Source organism: Lytechinus pictus, chromosome 2 (genome assembly GCF_037042905.1).
Source record: "Lytechinus pictus isolate F3 Inbred chromosome 2, Lp3.0, whole genome shotgun sequence".
Classification (NCBI taxonomy): domain Eukaryota; kingdom Metazoa; phylum Echinodermata; class Echinoidea; order Temnopleuroida; family Toxopneustidae; genus Lytechinus; species Lytechinus pictus.
Genome location: NC_087246.1, coordinates 17562721 through 17579741, shown reverse-complemented (window position 1 = coordinate 17579741; position 17021 = coordinate 17562721). Strand labels below are relative to the sequence as shown.

The 17021-nt window shown below is 37.6% G+C and overlaps 2 protein-coding genes across 3 annotated transcripts; one reads left to right on the top strand and one right to left on the bottom strand.

Annotated features, from left to right (window-relative positions):
- Positions 1 to 338: 338 nt before the first annotated feature.
- LOC129254667 (C-signal-like) lies at positions 339 to 9193 on the top strand. Of its 2 annotated transcripts, none has more exons than XM_054893171.2 (5): positions 339 to 643; positions 1414 to 1465; positions 3376 to 3563; positions 3984 to 4133; positions 8063 to 9193. In XM_054893171.2, exons 1-5 carry the CDS (start codon positions 518 to 520, stop codon positions 8291 to 8293), a joined length of 747 nt encoding a protein of 248 aa, XP_054749146.1. In that variant the 5' UTR covers positions 339 to 517; the 3' UTR covers positions 8294 to 9193. The 2 variants fall into 2 exon arrangements, with proteins under 2 accessions (XP_054749146.1, XP_063967653.1); XM_064111583.1 differs by having other exon boundaries at positions 437 to 643; positions 1414 to 1517; positions 3289 to 3563.
- A 659-nt stretch (positions 9194 to 9852) lies between these two features.
- On the bottom strand, positions 9853 to 13987 carry LOC129274575 (UDP-glucuronosyltransferase 2A2-like). The gene has a single exon (XM_054911367.2). The coding sequence runs from the start codon at positions 13850 to 13852 to the stop codon at positions 12242 to 12244; it is 1611 nt and encodes a 536-aa protein (XP_054767342.2). The 5' UTR covers positions 13853 to 13987; the 3' UTR covers positions 9853 to 12241.
- Positions 13988 to 17021: the final 3034 nt, after the last annotated feature.

Genomic DNA, 17021 nt, shown 5'->3' with positions numbered 1-17021 from the left:
TCTTTAAAATGTTGACCATCCTTAATGACCAAATATGTCTCGGGATAAGAAAACTTCATTTAATCAAATATCAAGTTTGAAACCTAACATTTTGTATACTACAGAAATGTATACTATAGTTCAAAAGCAATAAAGAAAACATGTCCACTTCCAACAGCTCATTGGAAAATCAAATGTAATCAACGATATTAGTATACATACAGGCTTAATGACTAAAAAAAGTGCTTTGCGATCTAACACATTGCCATTGGGAACCAGGTGGTCTCTGTCTTCAGAATTCAGAAGTCGATCACGATGGGCGATCCCCATTCAAATATTATTCAAAATTGGTGTCACGCAATGATCGTTGAACATTTGTATATCAATTACGTAACCTCTTAGAGGAGTAAATATTTGAAAAATCCAAGTACACGTCACATTGAATCTTGACCTAACTGCACTGATTGACTTGAAATCTAAAAGGTGGAAGTTGATTGCACATTGCATCAGAATCTTTTTGGTGGGCAGTTTTTGGAAGATGAGGACAATTCTTGTTACAGGAGCTAACAGAGGCATAGGGTTGGCGTTCGTACGGCTGCTGGCCCGGTACGAGCCTACCCCCGCGTTCGTCTTCGCTACGTGCAGGTCGCCTGACACAGCAAAGGTAACGAACACATGTATGAATGTTGGGCAACATACTGTCCACTGTGTTGGGTAATGTATATGTTGGTAAAAATCTGGGCAATTATTATCCAATTGAGAAAATTTATTACCCAATATTATTCGTTTTTATTACCCAATTTGGGCAGATTTTAACCAATAGTTGTGTGGACAATATTTGCTCAGGGGTAATTGGTTAAAAGTTGGGAAAATTATCATGGTAATTTTAAAGTAGGCCTGTTGTCATGAAGCGTCTATAAAAAACATTATCTGTTCCGATACTATTTCAATGTGTTATTATTTTGGATTTCTGGTTAAACGACATCTAATCAAAGTTCAGTTGTTGCAGCTAGAAAATGGTCAATATCGCCTTTTCCTTTTGGTTAGATACCTCTGCACACCTCTTATCCAGTTAAGACCTATATCTGTACTACCCCATCCCATACCAGGTAAATACCGTACAATGCCCATTATTGTAGACCTATGACCTACCTGCGCTGATCGTATGATGCTCTATGTATATATTAAATAGCTATCCAACGATTTAGCAAAAATCTGTAAACTCCGGGTTGAACAAAAGCTTAGACCCTACGATGACTGTAAACCCGTATAAAAATCTTGAGCAAAATCCTTCCCACATTTTAAAATAACTTTCAGGAGGAATTGCTGAGTATGTCTGTCACGCTACTATTTCCTTTGATCTGCATCAATAATTTTATCCCATTTTATTTCTTTTTAACATTCCCTTTTTCCCTATATCATTATTTATTAAAGGAACTGCAAGATCTTGCTGCAACTCACACACATGTCAGAATTTTAAAAATAGGTAACTATTGCCCTTTTCACAGTATACAGGATGGATGAATAGGTTTAGTGGAGTGTGTTTACATACTGATTTATTTATACATACGTAGAATAATGTTTTTATTCAAAAATTGTCATCTTAACCGTATTAACGATGGCCGGATGACCCGACAAGCTAAAAAGGAATTGTTCTACAAACCCGTAGCCAGGGGTTTCAATAGGGGTGTAGTGACTTGACTATATCCTCATACTATTTTGCTGTATATATTTCCATTCATATGTAAACATAATTTATCAGCCTATATTCTCTGTGTTATATTTCCATGTATATTTCTCTTCTACATTCGATCTTGTTTGTGTCAAATGCAGTGCACTTCTACTGCGATGTCTGCATGCATATTTTCTGCCCAAATCTTACAAACAAACATCTTCCTTTCACTTTTACATAATGGACTTGGAGCAAAGCAACCTGGCATTGTACCTGATTCATTGTCCTGGCCTTGCTCCCAACTGCACTTATACTGCATCACTGCACAGATGCTCTTTCTTCTCTCTCTCACTCTCTCATCTCCTTTCAACTTGGTTTCTGTCTCTCTTTTGGGTGTGGTCTTTCATACCCCCTCTTTTTGTGATGCTGGCAAAAACCCACTTGCTACTTTGCCACATGACCACTCTACTTTCTGCCTTCATCCTGACCACTTATGCTGACCATCTCATCCAGCTGCTAGTGAGGATCAAATCTTGTGGAGGATCAATTTGTACATTATCTACCTTTTCCAATTCTTATTCCTTACCGTCACTTCCACTCCTTCGAAGTCTATATTTACTCTGCATAAATTAATGAGCTCATTACTTCGCGAGACATTTTTGTGACGTCTATCCCTTTTTTCTAAATTTGAAATTGTAAAGTGTATATATTTTTTGTCACGGGATTTGTGCAATTTACCTGAGCGGCTGGATCCTCTGGCGAGCAAGAATTAAGGTAGGACCTAACTTTTATATAAATATTAGGAGATCGGCTTTGCCAATTTCCTAAAGGGGGTTCCATTCCTTCATTCTGTTCTTTCAGGCGCGGATCCAGGTAGGTGTGTCATAAAGCTGTTCGTAAGTTAGAGCGACTTTAAGAACGACTGGTGATCATTTCTTGTGGTAAATGTATACACCAAAACTCTCATTGGCGATGGTTTATTAGCGCGTATGAAAGGTTTACCAGTCGTTCTTTAAGTCGCTCTTAACTTACGAACAACTTTATGAAACGGCCCCCAGAGTCGGAAGAGGTATGAATGTGGCTGGAAATTTTTAGGGTTCGATCGACCCCCCCCCCTGACTAGGGTCTTGTTCTAAATGTAATCTTGCATTAATTGAAAGAAAGATTGAAATCATAAAAATAGTGATAGGCCTATTTGTATGGAACAAGATAAAATTTAACAAGCACATTTGGCACGTGACGCCAAACTGGTCAAGCGGATAGCAAGGGGGGGGTAGTTCACTAGCGTACCTACGGGGGGCACTCTGCCCCCCCTGACGAGCCAGAACCCATACAAAAGACAGATACATGCCTCCCTGACAAGCTTAAAAGACCCTTTTTGGCCCCTGACGAGCTTGAAGACCTTTTTTGTCAATTTTTTGGGGGTATAAAAACCTTAATTTTTTATTGAAGACCTTTTATTTTTATTTATTTTTTTTTTGGCTTGTCATTTTTTTGGGCGACCGATTTTGCCCCCCCCCCCTGTGAAAAATCCTAGGTACGCCACTGGGGTAGTTGTTTACTATTTGCAAGATAATTATTGCATGGTGTATACGGAACCTTCATAAAATAAAGATTCTGTGTCTCTTTCAATTTAGATTTTTTTATTTAATCCAGCTCAAAAGACAAAATGTCTTTACCACTTCATCGATTTTCACGAAACCCGTTATCCATCTTATATACAGATGTGCAAAATGAATCAACTTATGGTCCTGCAGTTGAGGCAGTATCTAGTCTAGTAGGAGAGAATGGACTCAATGTTCTTATCAACAATGCTGGTGTGTATTCCAGGGACGGCTATGAGACAGTCACTAGGGAATATCTCACCAGTATATTCGAGATCAACATCATCGGTCCTATACGTATCACACAGGTAATCATCAGGATCATAGAGGTTGATGATGATGATGATGATGATAATTGATGATGACGATGATGATGATAAATTGAAAATGCATCACGAATATTCAGACAGCAAAGGCCAAATTCATAACGGAGGGAGGCCCGTCTAATGCAATAGGAATTATTGGTCAATACAAGAATGCAAATGTTTTATTTTCCGACAAAACTCTCTTTTTAGGAACAACAAATTAGGCCTAACTCAAACATAATAATTTTTACAAAAAAATCTTAAAAACAAAGTTACAAGAACACTTCCATCAGAATAAAAAAAACCGCATATAATATCATTTAACTTTCATTGAGCGAGCGGGAGGGGGACAGATAGCCCGGTTGCTGGAAATGTGCACTAGACCTACAAGGTATCTATCATTTTGTCATCTCATTTCCCAAGGCTTTCCTACCACTTCTGAAGAGAGGAGCACGGAATAGCAAAATAGAACGATTCAGCATAGAGAGAGCAGCGGTTATCAACATGGCCTCTAAGATGGGTAGCATAAGTTTAAACACTAGCGGTGGAGCTGCAGGTTCCAGAGAAAGTAAGGTAAGGAATGCCTGGGGTTTTTTTAATGTAATAAAGATATTTCTACAGTCTGTTTAAATTTGTGTTGGACTAGAAGAATGTTGAAGCTCCATGCATGGGAGGATTATGCAACCAGTCCGGTTTTCTGAAGTTTTCCAAATTTACCCTTAATTGTTGCCAGAATGGATGCCAAGAAGAATATCACGGTCCATCCCCGAGGGGGGGGGGGCACTCGGCCAAAAAACTGGTAGGGGTGTGCCGCGGGCAAGACTGAAAACGGGGGTCCTTGGAACGGGTCGCCTGCGTGCGAGTGCGTATGCATCCCTCTGGAACGTACATGCAGCTAGCCCGGCGGCACGACTGACGGGCGCGCTAGCGCAGAGGCGATGATCGGCCAGCGAGCTGCGGCCGCTTTTCACCGAAATTGTGACCGGAACGGCGTAACGGAAAATATGTGAAGCCCTGGAGCGGATCTTTTTTTCTCGAGAAAAAGAAAATGCTATGCTCTGGAGTGGCTTTCTTTGTTCTTTTTCTCAATAAGACAAAAATACTATGCCTCGGAACGGAAATTTGAGTGTACTAATGGGGGTCCCCTCCGTTGCACATACCCACTATGCATTATATACTGAGTGCCCCCCACCCCCGGGGGTCCATCATGACTATGCATTATCGTCCAAAAGAGCGCGCATGATTCCATAACATGGCTCCAATCTTTCAGATACTACCTGACTGGCCCCCACTTTAATCACACCACATCCTATTCGTATTTTTGTATAGGTAGCATTCACATTCTGTGATTAGTTCGTTTTAACATGAATTTTCATTAAACATCGATTACTTCTTTGCCAATGACACTCAGTTTGATCGAGCGAAAATATGGTTAATTTCTCTTTTTTTTCAAAAATTATCAAAAACCTTTTTAAAACATTCATGAAATGCTGGGTGTATATTTGGATTCAGGAATAATGAAATGCTCTGAAAATGACTTATATAATTTTACAGTGATGTTGACAGGTTTTCTTACGTGAGTGGATGATTTTGTATCGGCCAACTGCGTGATGTATATCCGTAAACGTTTGTGTGTGGGGGGAGTGTTTGCCTAACATAATGTGTGCGTGCACTGATGTTATGGGCCAAACATTTTGAGGGGTGCAAAAACTATTGAGAGCGAGCGAAATGAGTGAGAAAAGTTTACTTTTATGACTTGATTTTATTGTATGATGCATAACTATAAATGTTTATGCTAATGAGATGAATAGCGATAATGATCATAACAGAGGTGAGTTGATGGGTAAAAAATTTGTGATATTTCAGAATTAACTTTTACATATCTCGTTTGAAGTAGAATTTTGTTCTGATTGATATGACACCATTTTTTTAAAGAAAATCTGTCGAAAATGGGACAGTGCGGGGCCTGCGGGCAATAAACCCCCGATTTCAGGAGGCGTGACCTAAAAGTGCTGAGTTATCATTTCTTGCAATTGCATTTTCTTATTTGAAGGCCTCTTAAGTTGATTCTGGTGTCTATTTCTATGTTTCCTATCCAGATAAATTCATTGGCATTGTCAAAATGATAAAATAATCTAAAAATAATTGAAACGAGGTCATTCTACTATCGATACCTTAGGAGCCATTATGGCTCCCACCTCATTAAATTTTGCAGTTGAATTGAAAACACTGCGATATATGCCGGGCCGCTTTTTCAATTTTATATTTTGGAAGACTTGTGCATCTTTTACATATTCATGAAATCTGGTTATACCACTAGTGAATTACGTGACTTCATTAACCTCGTGCGAACTCCCAAACTGAGAATTTCTTATTTGTGTACAAACGAATGGGCCAAGATAAATTTACATATTTAATGATATTTCAGTAATGAAAGACCAATAGATATTTTTTCTTTGTAAACGATTTGTAAATAAAAAGATGAAAACATAAGTTAAATTAAATTTAAAAACAATCTTTTAACGAAATCTATTGTTTTATGAATTTCTTAAGTAAAACTTTGGATTTACTTAACTTTGGTTAGGCCCTATAGATTTTTTTTTTCAAGTTAATCTTTTTGTTTTTTTATTTTAATCTTATAAGACAAGTTGATGAAAATGCTTTTTCCCCTACGCTTTACACATAACATTAAGATATCCTTTATTTTCAGGCTTACGTCAGGTCACATAGTTCTGTAACGGTAAAACCAAATTTCATAAATTTGGTGTCAAAAGATGCGAAAGTCTGAGTGTGAAACAAAATCAGAAAGGGCTTTAGCGTATAACGCATTGGTTTCAAATCAACATTAAAAGGTATTGAGGTGGGGGCCATACATTTCATGCGTTTTTGACAATGCCAATGGATTTTATATTTATATATTTATTTATTTTATTTTCAGTTTTATTTAAAGACCCTGACCGGTGTAAAAACAATCATATATCAAAATAAAGGTAATGATTCATATAATACAAATATACCAAAAATATTACATATATCTCCTTCCAATAGTTTAAAATATTAAATAAAAATCAAAGAAACTGCTTCTCCAAAGTACGCTTCAATTGAGCACCCCCACGTCGCCTGGAAATGATGACGTCACGTTGTGTCAGGAGGGTTGTGATTCCATAGGTTTGTTTACAAAAGCATTGAGTATTTTCTTCCATTTCCATGTCATGAATCCATTTTTTTTCGTTTTCAGATGAAAATGGCACTCAAAATTATTCACTGTTCAAATTGTTGTAAACCTACAACTATTCACTACCTTTTTGTGATTTCTTTGTTTGGCTCTTATTGGGCCTAACTAAGTTGTTATGTAAGGAAAAGTTGTTATACATAATCTAAATGCAGATAGAATTGAAATCTGCGCCAAATAAGCAAGAAATAAAATATGGCAAAAACTAGTTCAAAACTGTAGATTTCATAAATTCAAGCTTGTGGGTAAAAATATATGCGATATCCCTCTGTGATAGAAGTGAAGAGAATGAAATGCGTTATCTGGAAAGCAAAAAAATCACCCGGTTTTTCTGTGTACAAACTTATCATCACGACGCTTCTTACACAACGTGACGTCACGGTCTCGAGGCAGGTGAAAAGCACAATAAAGCCTTTTTTCTAAGCGGGATTCGAAGCCCGATAATTGGAATATCATGAATATTCTTAAGCAAAATACTCAGCTGGGAAGCGGTGCATAAAGCATACCTTGCTGTATTTAGTAGCTTACAAGCTTTCGATTGGTATATAATTTATCAATTTCATTTTCGGGTCCGGTCTGGATCTTTAATCAAGGTGGCCTCATCAGTTAACAGACTGCTGTCCTTGAGGGCCCTGAGATAGAAATCAATACGTACAGTATTTACAAACGCCCCGTCAACATCGTCTTTTGGCCCGCACTGTTCCATTTTCAATATGGCGTCATATCGATCAGGACAACATTCTGCTTCAAATGAGATATTTAAAACTTGATTCTGAAATATCATCCATTTATAGCCCACCTCTAATAATAACTGTATGTTTATAACACTATAGCTAATTACAGACAATGACATTATTCCCGGAAAGTTGGGCGATACATCCCTTACATTCGCCTGCCCCTTCCCCCTTCTGTCCACGCCCCTTTCTTCAGTAGGACCATGTTTTCTTTGGGATTAACAGCGTCAAACTTTTTCTTTCAAAAGTGAATGGAGAAATTGGTCTCAGAAAATTGGGGTCAGCCGTGAGGTATCAGGAAAAGTAAGGTCATGTTTAATAATGAAACTCTCTCTCTCAAAAAAGAAATACAAAAACCATCCGGGACTTATAATTCCTGCCAACTCTCTATGTTTCCCGATCCTATTATCTTTCATTCTCTACCCCCTCCCCTACAATTCTAAACCTTCTTCCCTCTCTTCCTTCATCTTCACTATCGTACTCGTCATTGTCTTTTATGTCAAGATTAATCAACATTTTCCCTCTTCTTCTTATAGGCCGCCCTCAACATGTTCACACGAGGTCTGAGTATAGAACTGAAGACAGACAAGATCCTTGTGGTATCACAGTGCCCAGGCTGGGTATCAACTCTCGCAGGCGGACCGGATGCTCCCAAAACACCGGAGATTTCTGTATCTGAGATGCTTCAAATATTTGCACTATATTCCGAAGAACATACAGGCTGCTATTTAGACAATCAAATCCCTCTCACATTCAGCCAGTATTAGCATGATTAAAGTCTTCTTCATGGATATTCAAACATAGCAGTTAACTAACTTGAACAATTGAACAACTATCGTTAAGATGAGAGGAGAAAAATTCCTTCGTAATCTAGATTCAAGACGAAAAATAAATAAATCGAAGCAAATTTAATTTCAATTACCATGATTACGTCGTTTACGTGTATTATCCAAGTCCCTTGGAAGCGCATAGAGACGTTATAATGTTTTATACGCTATTCAAGAACTGTCTATTTTTATTATTATCTAGTCGATGTTTCATCATTAAAGTTAATAAACATATTTCTTTTTCTCTGACATTTCCTCCATACCACAGAAATGTGACCGAAACAATCAAAATCATGTATATTATTTCATTAGCTAAATCTAGACCACTTTCACGACCTATTTCAAAAATACATTTTAAAATTTATACTTCTCAGAATTAATTCACTGTATACTATATTATACCGTAAATATAATCATATAATCCCAATAGGTACTCCGGGCTTTAAAAAAAGATTTACAGAGCAATATGCTTTAAGTTTCATCAAAATCTGAAGTAACGAACGGAAAAGTTATTGAAATATTAATGTTTGGCAATATTTTCTGAAAAACTGCTATGCACTCGTGCATGAGTATGCCTATATGCAGTAGGCAGATGGGCTTATGATGTGATGTCCCACTTTTCAGTCCTTGTATTAAGTTAGTAGGCCCTACATTGATTTATAATTATTTTGTATTTTCATACATATCATATCTCCCTTAAATAAGTTGCATCAATGATTATCTTATACCGAATAAGTGGGGATATGACAGTATGACATCATCAGCTTGCACATTGCATAATCATGATTACGCGCATATAACTGTTTCATCGAAATAAAGCAAAATTTAAAATCTTGTTAATCCTTGTCCGATTTTTGATGAAATATTCAGTGTAAAGTCTAATATTAATCTGTTTAAATCTTATTGTTTTCATCCTAAGGTACCCATTTATTATTTTATTGTCTCTTTGTCTTCTTTTTTATGCCTTAATTCAAGTTTACTTGCCTATTTGCAATCCGACTTTTATGATTTCATTTGACTTATGTAACTTGATCTTGCCATTTTGTGTTTGTGTTTAGCAATTTCTAAACATTATCTTTCAGCCACTAGATGCAAAATCTTATGATTTTTCAATCAATAAGCCTTATCATGATATACTATATAGTATACTATACTATTTCAAAAAATACTGTAGAAAAAAATCGCTCAAAAATGAAGGGGATTCTTATTTAAATAGAATTCTACATTTTAGCATACCATCTTGATTTTCGAGGGATTTGCCTATAGTGTATAATGTAGCACCCCGAAAAAAAAACTGCGGGGGCGCTTCAGCACATCGCTTCCCACAACCACGGGATCGATTTTTTTTCTCATTGTAAGCGGGGGGGGGGGGGTTTCTTTTAAGTCACCTGTAGATCGTCTTGCCGCCATCCCTTTGTAAATACATCCCTCTTCCCTGTTCATTATTATGGTAAATTAAGTTTTAAAAACTGAACAGCAATAGCCATGAAAATGGCACTGTGAGATTCGTTTGGTTTATTAACAGTTTTGCGAAACATACTGGGTCATTCCAAAGAAAGGTCACAATTTCTGAAAATCACAATTCAATCATCTTTCGGCCCGCGTACCACTCCTACGCAAAAGTGAAAGCAGATTGAAAAAAGGTGCATAATGCATCAAAATTTCAGTGGCCAGCCACTCCTAGATCAGAAAATAACCCCCTTAAAAAGTTTGGCCATTAATTTCTCCCAACTCCCAATATTACACAATGCATATTTGAAATCATTCAAAAGATCATTTAGTTCTCTTTAAAATGATACCATGCTTTTTATGATCATGCCATCACGAAAAGAGCAGGATTCGAAAGTGTTGGACAAGGACTGAATTGAAAAGCGGCAAAACGATCAGAAATAGTCATGAAGGGTCAATAAAGAACACGATTCTTTTATTAGAGATGAAAATCCATTCAAATCAAGCCCCTGCTTGCATTTTTGATGTTTTGTTTGTTATGTGTTTGCTGTGCAGAGGTGTGTTTGATTCCATGTTAATGTTGATCTTTTATACCCCCGTCACACTAATTCGGAATCAGCAGGAATCGAGCAGAACCAGCCGGAATTAAGAACTTTCAAAATTCGTGCCACATTCGGGAGGGAATTTGAAATTTTCACTACTTTTGCAAAAAATGTCGTTCGAATACTTAGAACGTCCTTCGATCCGGCCTTGAATGATTCTTGCATATTCCGGGTGTATTGACTGTCGAATGCAGCTCGAATACAGTCGGAACACATGCAGGAAGAAAATTAAGAATGGTGTTAGAATGCAGCAAGAATATTTAGAATGCAGTCAGAGAGAAGTCAGAATGCACTTCGAATGTCGTTGATCGATATTTCTCCACTTCGAATGCACTTCGAAAGTTTTGAACATGAGCAAAACATTCGGGCCGGTCACAAGAATGGACCCGAATGTCTGGAATGCACTCAGAATGCAGTCAGAATTTTAAGAATGCGCTTCGAATATTCAGGAATGTACCAAGAATTTTTATTCCGACAGCATTCCGGCTCATTCCGCCTCTAGTGTGACGGGGGTTTTAAAGGCGCATGAAAACAAAAAAAAAACTGCTGAGAAACTCGCTCATCACCAGGAAAAAAAAGAATAGTGACTTTCAGTGTTGTGTCATTTTGCAACTATGGAATTTTGACATTGCCCCCACATTTCAAGCCACTTCACCTCCATGTGAACCATAATCATAATGTATGGTATCATCTTAAAGATAATTCAATGATCTATTTATTGGTATCAATCATTACACATTGATATTCACTGAAATCGAGGAGGGATTATTGATGAAAGTCAGATTTCCAAACTTTTTTGAGGAGTTTACATGTAAATGCACATTACAAAATCGTAAGATTAAGGAGTTGTAAGAATAAGATCGCATCCCTCAAACACCTCTTGGTGGAATCAGTGGGTCTATCTGATCTCCACATGATATCTGCCTTTGTCTTCTGCCGGCCTTTTCACTCTACGATGTCCAACCATGAAATCGTAATACAATGGCCATAATAGTGTAGATAAAATTTAAGAACGTTCCACAGTTAAAGTGAAATCCATGTCATTTTCACCAAACTTTGCACATAGATACTTTAGAACCCGAATATTCGAAATATGCAAAAATCAACATAGGTCCATGTGCTTGATTTTTTGCTATAGAGCTTCAGAGTTCACACAATTTGATGTTCTTAAGAATTGCGCATTCAAAAGAATTCGGCATTTTTAGACCGCCCAATGAGTTTAAACCTTATTACTCAGTCAAAATACATGAAAAGGTCATCAAATTTCGCAAGAGAGTTAATGATTGTATCGTTAGAATGGAGAATCTATTTATAGCGCTATTTGTTTGCAATTTTAAGTTTAACAGCACTGTCAGTTCTTAAAAATGGCGTAAAAGATAACAAAATCCCAATCTAAAAAATGTGAAATTTCAGTAACAAACTACAAAAGTACAATAAATGCTGCACTTTATTCAAAATCCATGTCATTTTCACCAAAATTTGCAGAGTTGTAGAGGAAGGTATACCTAAGAGGTACAAACATTAAAAAATAGGGGTTCATGTGCTTGTTTTTAAACTATCAGCATTTTTATTAGAGCAAATATGCTTTTTAAAACACACAAAAATGCGCCGAATGCTTTGTATCTATGTCAAGAAAAAATCAAAAACACTTGCCATTTTATTCAAACTAATTAATCACCTGTTCATCCATTGTGACGTCAGCGCGCAGAGTGTACACTATGCGCAGATCATAATGCGCACAAACATAACTGTAGAACGTCCTTAATTAAAATCTTATTCCCCTAAATTCATAAAATAATCTATCCTCGCAAAAACGTAATAGGCATTAAAACCCTTCTCACTCGCGTTTACTCTTCCGTAATTTGTTCAGACAGCAACACCATCTCAAGACCCTTTTTACTACAAAGAATATGATCAAAAGAAGAAATACAACGAATACCGCGATATCAAGGAGGTATAACTGGATAAAATTCAAGTTTTGAGTAGGTGGACGAATGTGAGCACTGCCATGTTGGATCACGTGTTCAATCCAGAATGCTGCCGTGCTCGCTGGTGTCGTCAGACGATGACGAAATATGGCAGAAAGACGTTTTGCGTTGGCCGAATAGTTGGGATTCACAAGGACTTCGGAGACTTGTTGGTAGATGTAATCCTCGGTTAGTCGGTCTTTATCAATTCTGTTACCAAGTCCATTGGCAATCACTCTGGCTGCAACGTCATGCTGATCGGCTTGCAGAGGCATGACGATTATGGGTTTACCGTGGTATAACGCCTCAAGGAACCCGTTGTTGCCTCCATGGTACAGAATTGCACGAGTCTTGGGATGCCCGAGCAAATCATTTAGAGGCAACCATTCCATCACTTTGATGTTATCAGGCATATTGTAGGCAGGAAGCTCTTTTAACTGAATGAGAACTTTATGTTGGAGTCTACTGAAAGCGTTGATAAACATTCGAATAATATCAGGTCGAGTCTTTGTTAATGAGCCGACATACGTCCCGAGGGAAAACAGGATAACTCCTTGCTCGCCGGACGATTGCATGAAGCTTTCTAACTCTTTATTAAGGGCATTGGCTGGTCTTGTTGTGAGTCCACCCACTGGGATAACATTCGGCATCAATGCAAAAGAAAATTCTACTGAGAAATATATATTTATGAGATAAAGATCAACATGATTACTAATACTGGATTCCAACCGAGGATCTAGATCATACTTCTCCACAAAGTCAGATGCAAATCCAGTGACCGCCCAGTTATTCCCCCAAACCGCGAAAAATATGTAGGTCATGGTATTTCGGAATCTCTGTAAAAATGTCATATCTGATGTGAGTGACGTCAGAGGAGCTGGTTGGTAAGAGGTTATAAACGGTGAACCTGCTTCTTGGAAAATGTAGGGAAGGGGCGTCATGGGTGCTAGTACAGTGGTACGAATGTTCTCGATACCTCTATGTCTTTCAAGAAAGGACTTGGCATACAAACCACACATCCATATCACATCGACGACGATAGCATCGAATTGTGCCAAATCGTCCATCAATCGTTGATCGTTTAGAATCGATTCACAGGCATCCCTATTCACAGAAATGAACGTATCCCTCAACTCCGACATACGTTTTATCGTCCAGTCTTCTGCGAATGCCATTTCCGCTGTTTGGTCAAAGATGTGATCCATTCTTTTCTTCAAACCGGGAAGATGAAACATTTGAAAGTTGAAGATCGTAGCGTGTTCGGGGTCAGTTGCGCGGTTGGAGTACTCGTCTGAAATGAGGAAAGTCACATTATGACCTCTGTTCACCAGTGTCTTACCGATAGCAGCCATCGTAAAATAATGGCTGCCATCCCCGAAGGCACCGGAGAGAAGAACATTTGCCGATTCCACATTGCTTATCAGAGCTACGAGCAATCCCATAGCAAATATGAGATGTCGGTCTAGCTTCTTAGACAACATTTATGTCAATTATTGGATATCAATGTGTAGAAAATGTAACACGTCCAACTCAACTATAACTTTAGGAAAATATCCTCTCTAGTCTAGACTGTAATGTCCGGGCAATACATGATGTATTAAGCAATAATCAGTAAATTGTGTGCTACATCGGTCTCGGTTGTGATTAAAAATACATGTATAAATGCAAAGGATTGAAGGTCAAAAATCATATCTAACATACATAGCACAAAGTTGTACTTTAACCTCGAAACAAAAAACAAAAAAATCTTAATCAACATTATATTTAGAGATAAATAAAGAGTGTTTCTCTAACAATAGGGAGTTTTAGCATGCCGAAGTACAGAGATACCAATAACGGAGATTTGGCAATGTCAAAGGTCCGTCGTTACAAAGAACAGACATGAAGTCTTTATAGAAAATTGGACAATGAACAGCAGTTTAGCCCCTGACTCTGGACAAACGACATATTTGCATTTTTTTCATCAGCTCAGAAACTTGGGATTAAAGTCTGTTCCAGTTCCCCAAATTTCGACAAAACCCCTGAGCTGTCCTTTGTCATTATGTCAGGCATTTTCAATTCATTTTACTGTGTTCTTAAATTCTCCGTAAGTCGCGAGACGAAAACTTACTATCGTTTGTTTTCAACGCAATGTCCTCTGATTTTCACTTCAGTCTTAATGCCTAATAGTGGTGTGAGAGTTCACAATATTTCTGTTTTAAAAAAATCAGAATAAACTCAATTTGTCACTACGGGCCTACTGCCTATGCATTCGCCACTTGGTAAAATTGAGTTGAGGTTCCAACACGGGCTCAATACATCACCTGAGGGGCGGGCCATGATTCCATGACGCGTCAAAACCGCTTTTTTTAAATACATTTTGTCCAAGGGTTTAGAACAAAACTGGACAAATACCAAGACTACATAATTCGTTAAACATATCTTGGACATTTTTTTAAGGCAAAGTGGGCTGCTGAGGGTAATTATGTGTCCAACTAGCATTGGGCATTTTTATTTATCCATGCAGAGTGATGAAAATTTTGCCCATTCTAAAGTAATTGCTGCCTATATTTTTAACCATACTGGACAATATGCTTCCCGCATTGGGTAAAATACTGCCCCAAATTGTTGGACACATAATTACCATCGTGCTGGGTAAAATTTTACCCAATATTTTTTTACAGTGCAGTATCAGAGAATTGAGCACAAAACAAAATGTAATTTATTATAGCCACCATATAAGAAGCCACACAATATGATACAGACCCTTGGAAGTATACAAAGCTCCAAGGGTGGATCCAGGATTTCACAGAGGGTGGCGCAAATTTGAAATCATGAGAGCAGATTTTTGGTAGTGTATCGATGCCTACCTGGTAACTAGGTATAAAAGATGGTTGCAATACGGTATAAACTCACTCAGAATGGGGTGACCCAAGTCATAGTGCGAGCGAGCGAAGTGACCGAGTTAAACAAAACATAGAAACAACTTTTGTGAGCGCGAAGAGCGAGCTGATTTTTTTTAATCAATAGCCTGCATGGAAAGGGGGCATGCATATTTCAAGTACCCTTTGAATTCATGGATATGATAATCAAGATAAGTAAGCTTATAAATAAATCAATAATGCGAGCTCGGAAAAAAAAACATGAAAAGGGGACATGACTAAAAGAAATCATAAAGAGGATATATATCTCACTAATAAAAATGCGACTGCGCAGCGAAGCTCATTTATTTGATTTCGATCTAAAAACGCGAGATTTTAATTACTTTTTTATCATGAACAGAATGTGTAAATCAAACAAAATAATGAATGCTCTATTTGCAAGCTGAAATATAATTTGCATAATGACTTTAAAATGCAGAAAAAGTTAAGCGTCATTTAATCGTCTCGAACAACATCATGATGGAAAGGAGGGGGACAATTCGAGCGCGAAGCACAAGCTGGAAAAAAAACCATTTAGATCTGAAAACTAAACATTTATAAGCTCGTTTTTAAGAAATTAAGGCGTGGAGCGAGAGCTGAAATCTGACCCGCGTAAGGGAACACGTTGAGCAGTGTTTAACATTTAAAATTGTGTACTACGGTACTCTTAGAATAGCCCTACGCGACCTGACAGATTATGATTTTTCAGCAGGAAACAAATGATCATTTTCCCAACTCAGGAGCTATACAGTGCGTTTCAGAAAAAAGTAATCCAAATAAATCTAGAGGACTGGTACTCATATTTCATTTCGTAAAATTATTCTGCATGGATTTGAAAGAGAAACTCCTCGGCCTTCCATTGATAGCCAATTTGTCCCATTAAATTGTGTCACGCATGACCAAATTAATTGATGTTGAAGACGGCAACAGGTGTAGATACCACTTTTTTCCAAATTTTGGTAAAGTGAATAAAAAAATTTGAGCTTGATAGAATAAGATGTTTTTGAGGTTTTTAAAATAATTTTTTGAATGATGAGTCAATAATCTGAAATAATATTGTATTATTCATCCTCATCTACGACATGTCATCCGGCATGTCCTCCTCTCCTTTGCACACAAATCCGACCCGGAAAGCCGGCTGCGTGGAAGGATATCTCGAACCATGGGGTTCCATGAGCCTAATTACAACAGGAGGGCTAAAGATATTCATTCGACCCAACCCATTTGATTTTTTTTTCAATTTGATATTGCTGATTGACAAAAGTGTATGAATATAATTGAAAATCTAACACTGATTCTAGAAATGGTAACTACTGAACTTCCTTTGCCCAAATTGGGAAGATATAAAATGACTTTGGAACTATTTTTGACTGGCGGAAGAATTAGGGCTATTTTACTGTTTCAGTTGATAAATTTGATACCATCATAGTACTGTTATCTTTATAAATGGCGATTTATTTTTAAAATGAGCTGGCTACGATACCCTTTTCTGGTCAGATACGGAATGTCAGATATATATCCTATCCAATGGTAGTAAACATTCGACCCTCTAATTTCACGTTTATTTTTTATGATTTTTTGTAAGTGCCATTTTAACACACAAGTCTATGGTGAATGTTTTACGCGCGTGACACCATGGGTGCTCGAATTAACAGCGCGTCTTCTTACCATTGCTGGATCGGCTGGATCATTGCGCAAAGCATTCACCTCATGTCGAATTCGGCCCCGGATTCGGCCCTGCAAATCATCA